Here is an 8,687-nt window from a genome sequence, read left to right as displayed (position 1 = left end):
GAGCAATCCGATCTGCTGTCGTGCAATGCAAGTGGGAAAGGCTTTGGGCCTTCTGGTGAGGAAAGAAAGACGAAAGCATTAGAGACTTCTCGAAATGTCCTTCTTCCACACACCCAAAAAAAGAAATGTCATCTAAAAATATAATTAATTAAGTTAAAAAATCCTGATTTGCGGCTAAATAAATATCTTCATCCAAGTTGGCTACCAAATAACAACCAATGTACACGTACCCTTCTGACCTTATAAATTCTCTTTGCAAGTCCCTTTCAAAATTGAAGGAAGCTTCAATGGTGATGACCAATAATGGGATATTTATTTTCAAATTCAGATAATTTCGAATTGTATTTTAATATTTAAGTGGATGATAGACAAAAAGCATGACTGTTTTCTTGTGGTCATCGGTAGACAGATGCTCCACCACTAGGCATGCATCATTCGATCCTTAATTCTAGTGATGGCTTTTGGCTAAAAATATCCAACTTTGAAGGAAAGGAGGAGTTAGGTGTTGGCACTTAGTATACTAAAATGAGATATAGAGGGAATTGCTTTCAACAATTGGTTAACTTATGTGGGAATTTGCTTTTGGTTTTGCATGGGGTATATTCATATTGTTGGGAGAATAAGCAATCTCAAAAGCATAAGGGGCATCTAACCAAAAGTGATGGTAGCCCAATTTCAAATGGATTGCTTTTATGAGAGGGAGTCTATGTTGAAATTAGGATTCCCTACATTTTACTCCCTGCAAGTCAGCATCATTATCGAAATGTGCTATAGGGTTTCAATTTCATCAATATGAAACTCAACGTTTTTAAACATGACCAAATTACAAACTCCGTCAACTTTATTTTTTCAACGTTTTGGAAAAAGTCGAAGGAGGAGATAATGCTCTCAAAACAAGCTTGTATCTAGTATTTTTCAGGTTTTTGGTTAACTGTGAGCCCTTGCCAATTACCATGAGACTGTCCCCATAATTAAGAACATTATAAGTAAGCTTTACTATAATCATGTGACATTGTTGGTAATTAACTGTGCTCACTGCGCATTGATGCCCAGTCATCTTTATTTATTTATTAATAATTTAAGCCAATTAAGGATGCTCCAACCAGACCTTGGATAGATCAATATTATCTACTCTATTACATTAACAAAATAGGATTACCGACATCTTGCCTCCTACAAGCAACACTACACTTGTACGGTCCATGTTAACCTGAGATTCTGATCCATAAAAAACAATCAACATCAAAATGAAAATGAAAGAGCAACAGAAAGAGAAACAAAAAAACAAAAAAAAACCCAAATATTTATTATATGAGATATTATATAGCTCTTTAATTTGACAGAAATGCCTCGCTTTCATTCCAAAAACTTATACAAGCCTCAAAATATAATATGTGTGGCCCTCCTTGTCCTTGCTATGAGTATATAGTTTTCATTGAGGCAATTATAAAGCTCTGGTGCCGACAAGATCGTGAAAAGTGAAAGTATGAAGCCTGATATAGAAAATTCATTCAACAAAATAAAAAACCAGTCTGTCTTTGCTTGATGATAGGTGGGTGGGTGGGAACGGAGAGGAAGTAGCCATTCAAACTCAAAGAATTAATCCTTAAACAAAATAAATTGTTTAACTAATCCGCGTTTTGATGCTGAGATTTGGAGTAGGGTTTCAGCCTCGTTCTTTGACCTATGTTCTATACAGTAGGGTTTCGGGTGTGAAACTCTGGAAACAGTTGCTCTTAGGTTTGTGTATAATTGTGTTCTCCAATTAGTCATCGAATTTTTTGGCACTTAAATAAGATGAGTGTTCTTCCCTTAATACATGTGAATTATTATTACTCATGACATAGTCAAAGATCTTTATTTATATTTCTTTATTACTATTGTCGACTCAAATTCATATGAAATTATGCTTTTTTCTTACGGTCACTACAAATTCACGGACATTAGCTAATAACCATATTTATTGGTGTTAGTTGTGCTATTAGACACTAATAGTGCATTTAGCTAATCATCTTGTACATTCGAAGTGTTTTTTTTTAGTGGGTCAAGTTATTAAAAAATAAAAGTACACAATGTTAAATAATAAAACAAACACGTACAGAGTACACTATTCTTTTTTGAAGGGTGTACAGATACACTATTGAGGAGCATTGTCAAGCAATTTTTTGAGTGCAATATCACTTTCGTTTCCCGAAAACGATGCAGTAACACCACCCTTGCTCTCATTTCTAGAGAAACGATGCAGAGAAACCCACATGAACACCAACATCAAGAGCAAATTTGGATTGGATACAAGCATGTGTTTGGTAGTTGAATAAATAAATTACAGATATAGAAAAGAATAGCAACAACTTCTTCCTTGTTTCAAATATAGACAGCCCAATCGACTCTAAATTGAAATTTTTTAATTTAAATAAAGCGATATTATAAATTACTCTAGTGTATTCAGATATTTAAATTCGGGTGCAAATGGACGAACACACTACCTGAGCCTAGATAACAATGTCATCATGTTGATGGCTCCACTAAAACACGATTATTATGCCAATGTCTTTGTTTAAGTGAATTTGAAGTAATTAAGTTCCATAAGCAAACTAATGCTTCTACACTATAAACAGGAAAAGAAAAAGAAAGAAGCCATTAAAAATAGCGGTTGAGCCTATTCTTTGCTTTGGCTTGGACATCATAAGTCATGTGATTCTTCAACAAAAGCGAAGTACCAGATGCTTGGTGGACGAGGAGATTGCTTCTTCTAGAGCCCGATCATATGCTGAGAATCATTAAGTATCCTTTGCATTTTTTTACCAAAAACAGGAAAAAGAAAAACCTATTTTTGTAATTAATTTCCAAAAATAAAAATTAACCCTCCAAGACCAAGATAGAAACTCTCATGTAACTTTTCAACGTGTCATTGTGTTATTGACTTAAAATAACAAAGCAATGTTATCTCCATTGTATATAAGTTTTTTTTTGCAGAGATTTTTTCTCTGTTTACAATAAACCAATTAAATATAGAATTTGCACAGAAAGATTTAAAAAAAAAAGAACTTGATCCCAAGGAAGGCAATAAGAAAGCAAAAAGACTTTATTCTATACTTTCCTTCACAAATTAATCTGTGGACCCATGTTATTGTAAAGATTCATTGATTGTATTAAAAAAGAGTGGATGAACGTTATTGTCACACCCATCAAATTTTTTTGGTTCTACCAAATGTATATTGTGATTATCAATGCATTTGCTCCTTCCATTTTCTAATATTAACTCAAACTCCATTAAAGAAAACATACAAGCTACCAACTCCCCTCTTGATGTGGGCACCATTATGATTAAAAGTTTTTAACAAGGGGGCGAAACCGATAGTTTTCAAGTTCGAATCTCCCTTTCCTCTTTTATTATTAAATATAATATATTGTGGATCGTATTTCTAATAGGCATGAAGCACTTAATCCTAAACAAACAATAATTCCTTACATGTAAGATGCATGCAAGCTCTTATTCCATATTTTAATTTGACTTTGAAAAATAAAAATAAAAACCACACCATATTTTTATGTGAAGGCGAAAACGACGCAGTCTTTGCATTGATGATTTTAGACAGTGTCAATTTTGCTGGTACCCAAAATAAACATAATAGTCAGTCAAACGCGGTAAACAACTTTCGTAATAAACAAAACAAAATTAATATCAAATTACGTCCCTAATTTCAGCTTAGCATACCGATCTAACGGCCAGAGACCATCAAGTCAAAAAAACAACGGCTGTTATTTGTTTCTGAAGGCCCACCGTCGGATTGAACGGTGTTCAAGGCTGGTTGGCCCATTGTACTGTTTAGGAATCTAATCTAACTGTCCCAGAAATATCTGACTGCTGCCCGTAGTCAGTCCCAGTGACTGCCCGAACACTGACTCGGTCAGCTCCCACTCTCGCTTTGGGGCAGCTCCAAACTTCAATGGTCTCTCTCTCTCTCTCTGGACTTGGAAATACATAAATGTAAACCTTTCTATTCGGAGAGCGATGGAAGCCACCACCTTCTGCCTTCTGCTGAAGGTGGCTCAGCATAGAGGTGAATGAAGGGCGTCCATTGACTCATTAATTGGGTCAGAGAGAGAAACAGAGAGAGAAACACACAGAGAGAGAGAGAGAGAGAGAGAGAGAGAGAGAGACAGAGAGAGAGGGAGAGATGGGTCAGGGGCTGAGTTGCAGACAGAGTGATGAACATGGGCTCTTCCGTGCCGTGCAGTTTGGGGAATTGGACACCGTGGAAGCTTTGCTAGAGAGAGAGCCAACTCTCTTGCGCCACTCGACTGTCTATGACCGCCACTCTGCTCTTCATATTGCTGCTGCTAATGGCCAGATCGAGGTGGGTTCTTTTGTTTCATTGGAATTTCATTGATTGTTTCAAGTTTTTTTTTTTTTGGATTTGGGGCAAATGGGTTTTTGTTTCTTGGAGGGAATTCAGTTTTTTGTATTGTGGAATCTTTTTGTTGTTTTTGAATGTTGGATTTTTGATGATTTTTTTTCTTTTTTGGGTCTGATTGGCAGATTCTTTCTATGCTCTTAGAACGATCTGTAAATCCAGATGCGTTGAATCGTCACAAGCAGGTAAATTTAATTACTTTTTGGCTATGAATGTGTAGGTTTATTGATTGGGAAATGTTTGATCTTCGGTGTTCTGTTTTTGCTTCTTCTAATTGTCTTCTTGTCTTGTTGATTGGAAATGGTTCAGACTCCACTTATGTTGGCTGCAATGCATGGCAAGATCTCGTGCGTAGAAAAGCTTCTTGAAGCCGGAGCAAATGTATGTTAATATCCCAACTTTTTGTTTAGGCTTATTATCACAAAACGTCCCTAAGGTTTATGAAACTATCAGATTGCATCCTTAATGTTTTTTTTTGTCATTCGTGGTCCTCAAGGTTAGTATGCATGATCACAAATGGTCCCTACCGTTAGGTTTTGTCAAAAATTCTGTTAGTTTGCTGACGTGACATATATGTATATCACAAAACATCCTTGAGGTTCACAGACCTATCACAAATGGTCCTTATGAAATTTTTTAATTTTTTAAATTTAAAATTCATAACATTTTTGTTTTCTTTTTAAAATTTTATGAATTATAATTATTTTTAAAAATATATTAAATTTTAAATACATGTGACACTATATTATTGTAGATGTTGGCTCCATATATATGCCACATCAACAAACTAATGAAGTTTTTAAAAAATAATTTAAAATTCATAAAATTTAAAAATGAAAAAAAAACTAAAGGTTTAGGGTTCATAAATGGTCCTCAAGATTAAAATCCTTCTATAAATTGTTTTTTCATTTATAAATAATTTTTTCATTTATAAATAATTTTAAAAAGAAAACCAAAATTTTATGAATTTTAAATTTTAAAAAAAAAAAATTCATAGGGACCATTTGTGATAAGTGTGTAAACCTCAGGGATGTTTTGTGATATATATGTATGCTAAGTCAGCAAACTAACAGAGTTTCTGACAGAACCTAACGGCAGGGACCATTTGTGATTGCACATACTAACCTTGAGGACCATAAGTGACACAAAAAAACATTAAGGATGCAATCTGATAGTTTCGTAAACCTTAGGGACGTTTTGTGATAACAAGCCTTTTGTTTATTTTAGATTTGCAAATTTTCTTTTCGAAATATGAACTAAGAAATTAATGTCGGTTATTTTGTCAGGTCTTAATGTTTGATTCCCTTCATGGACGAACCTGCTTGCATTATGCTGCTTACTATGGTCATTCTGATTGCCTTCAAGCTATTATTTCTTCTGCTCATTCAAGTCCTGTTGCTGTTTCTTGGTTGGTCTCCTTTTTGCTCTACCGAGTGATTTCGTCTTCTCTTTGATTGATGGGGCTAAATACTTATTGATACCATGATATATTGGACTGAATATCAGGGGATTTTCACGATTTGTGAATATTAGAGATGGCCGGGGAGCAACACCATTGCATTTGGCAGCCCGTCGAAGTAGGCCTGAATGTGTACATATTCTGTTAGACAACGGAGCTCTTGTTTGTGCTGCAACTGGTGGATATTGGTATGAATTCTACTAAATTTCTTAATCCTGATTCATCTACGGCGTTGATTTTGTTCTGTAGATTGATAAATTTTTGTTTACAGCTGTCCTGCGAGCACTCCACTTCATTTGGCTGCTAGAGGGGGATCTCTGGATTGCATACGTGCATTGTTGGCATGGGGTGCAGATCGTATTCAAAGAGATTCATCCGGGTATAATTTATTTTCCTTCTATGTTTGAGTATACTTTCGTTTCCTTCTATATTTGATAACCAAATTTTATAACATACATGGATCCCTTTTGTGTAAGCGATGTTTATATCGTCTCATGTAATAACCATTGTGTTAACACTTATGCAACACATTCTTAGTATGCATGTTTTGAAATTTTTTCATGATGCCAGTAGAGCTGTTCAATGTTCATGTGAATGAATGGTGTGCCTTGTATATTTATTTAATTTTGTTCAAGAGAACCTGAACTGATGATCATATCCCTTGACTTTATTTTAGAAATTCCACTTGAGCTTATTATATGATATATGCTTGTGTATATGCAGGAGAATACCATATATAGTTGCTTTGAAACACAAACATGGAGCTTGTGCAGCAATGCTAAATCCTTCATCAGCTGAGCCTCTTGTGTGGCCAGCACCGCTGAAGTTTATTAGTGAGCTTAATCAGGAGGCAAAAGCTCTGCTAGAACAGGCCTTAATGGAGGCAAACAGGGAGAGGGAGAAGAACATCTTGAAAGGAACTGCTTATTCGCTTCCATCTCCATCACATTCTGATGTTGGGATGGATGACAATCTGTCTGTGGTAATTTCCTGCCCTCCTCTCTTTCTTCATATTTAAGTTAGATGTATATCCTATTATATAAAGTAGGAGCTTATAGTGGGTTTCACCCACTTTAACCCATCCAGGTGTCTATAATTTACTGAACTTTCTCAATACTACTCTATTATAAAAAAGAATTTGATTTGCATCTACCGACCCAGTGTAGTATTTTATTTTCCTACTTGTCTAAGACAATACAAAATAATCACTAATTTATAACTACTCAAAAGATGGTGTCCCGTCTCACAGAGTCATACATGTGTGGGGGCTAGTTTCTAATTATAATTGACATGATGCTGGATTCTCCTTTTAATGTTTCCTAAAGAGGGAATCAATGAACTTGGTTGAATAGTTCAGACAGAAAATTTTAAAATGTTTTTGAATTACCTTGCTCTTTTTTTTTTGGCAGAAAAATCATCTTGCTCTCTAAATTTAAATTTTTTGTTTCTGAACCCCAGAATCCAAACTGACTGAAAATGTTCAAACTCATGAGCTTTATTTCCCATACCTGTGATTTGGACCATGAGTCTCAATAATAGTTCTCTGAATCCTAACTTTGGACACTGTACTATTTTGTCTTTGCTTGGTATGCTTTCCTTGGCTCCGGTCCCCAAGTAAAGGCTTTAGATTTTGATGTGGCTGCATAATTGCATCTTTACTAGTGTAGGCTGTGCCTCAGTAAATTTTTCTTAACGTTTTAGAATTGAGCAGGTGAGAAGGAGACATGTTTTCAGCAGTCATGTGAACTGTATACTCATATTTATCATATTGTTTGATGCATGGGACCAAAGTATTCATTGGGACATTGTTTTATTGCAGGAAAGCGATTTAGATCTATGCTGCATATGCTTTGAGCAGGTGTGTACAATTGAAGTCCAGAATTGTGGCCACCAAATGTGTGCACAATGCACTCTAGCCCTCTGCTGCCATAACAAGCCTAACCCAACAACATTATGTGTAACACCACCAGTTTGCCCGTTTTGTCGAAGCACCATTGCCCGTCTGGTAGTTGCAAAGATTAAAATTTATGATGATGCTGATAATGACACCGGAGATAACAATTCCTCCAAGCTAAGAAAGGCAAGGAGGTCCCGAAACTTCAGTGAGGGCAGCAGCAGTTTCAAGGGGTTATCGGCATTGGGTTCTTTTGGAAAGATGGGTGTCCGTGGCTCAGGAAGGATTCTTACTGAGAATGAATGGGTTGACAAGCCTTGATGCTTGGAGGCATTTGGCAACCAGAAAAAGAATCTATGTGTGATTTGAGGATTTTCTTTCATGTAAGTGAAAGAGAGAAAAATTCAAGAGGCTGCTGTTGGCGGTTGACCCATTTGGTATGTACAGATAAAAATCCATTTGGTATGTAGTTTTGGGAAATAAGCAAAGAAGTGAGTTGCAGGCATTGGTTGGATTAGTTATGTTGGTCATGTTAAATTTGAGATTCAAGGATCTTATTAGTTGGTGATTTGAGAGTCTGTTAGATATCTGAATTGGGAAGGAAAAAGAAAAAAGAAAAGACAAAAAAGTGGAAGAAATTTTTTTTCTTGTTCAAAGGTAGAATTCAACATTCTTGAATGGCTGCTCTACCTAGAAAGACAGTCAAAAAAAGACCCTTGGAAAGAGTCAAGGATATGTTGTGCTTTTGATCCTAATCAAAGCCCTTCTCTTTCCTTGTGAGAAATGTAATATTAAATTTATTGTTTTTGCTGGAAATTTTAAATTATTTTTCTGTAGTTTGTTTGTGTATACAAATGGGATGATGTGATACAAAAATTACAAATAAATAATAAAAGTCCTTGGCCGATGGATTTCA

General features: G+C 35.5%; 1 protein-coding gene across 2 annotated transcripts; it reads left to right on the top strand.

Annotated features, from left to right (window-relative positions):
• The first annotated feature begins 3,955 nt into the window (after positions 1 to 3,955).
• On the top strand, positions 3,956 to 8,687 carry LOC117631588 (putative E3 ubiquitin-protein ligase XBAT31). 2 transcript variants are annotated; one of them, XM_034364826.1, is made up of 9 exons: positions 3,956 to 4,125; positions 4,158 to 4,361; positions 4,544 to 4,603; positions 4,728 to 4,799; positions 5,705 to 5,826; positions 5,925 to 6,065; positions 6,149 to 6,256; positions 6,601 to 6,859; positions 7,697 to 8,687. In XM_034364826.1, the coding sequence occupies exons 2-9, from the start codon at positions 4,182 to 4,184 to the stop codon at positions 8,090 to 8,092; spliced, it is 1,338 nt and encodes a 445-aa protein (XP_034220717.1). In that variant the 5' UTR covers positions 3,956 to 4,125; positions 4,158 to 4,181; the 3' UTR covers positions 8,093 to 8,687. The 2 variants fall into 2 exon arrangements, with proteins under 2 accessions (XP_034220717.1, XP_034220718.1); XM_034364827.1 differs by lacking the exon at positions 3,956 to 4,125 and having other exon boundaries at positions 4,312 to 4,497.

The sequence above is a fragment of the Prunus dulcis genome, chromosome 6, assembly GCF_902201215.1.
Source record: "Prunus dulcis chromosome 6, ALMONDv2, whole genome shotgun sequence".
Classification (NCBI taxonomy): domain Eukaryota; kingdom Viridiplantae; phylum Streptophyta; class Magnoliopsida; order Rosales; family Rosaceae; genus Prunus; species Prunus dulcis.
The sequence above is the reverse complement of the archived record's forward strand: the minus strand, read 5'-3'. Positions and strand labels throughout refer to the sequence as shown.

Excerpts from the sequence above, each read along its gene's own strand:
- LOC117631588 (XM_034364827.1), top strand. The coding sequence starts at position 4,312 with ATGACCGCCACTCTGCTCTTCATATTGCTGCTGCTAATGGCCAGATCG. Across the intron at positions 4,498-4,543 it reads TCTTTTTGTTGTTTTTGAAT|ATTCTTTCTATGCTCTTAGA; the intron begins GTTGGATTTTTG and ends TCTGATTGGCAG. Across the intron at positions 6,066-6,148 it reads GCTGCAACTGGTGGATATTG|CTGTCCTGCGAGCACTCCAC; the intron begins GTATGAATTCTA and ends TTTTGTTTACAG.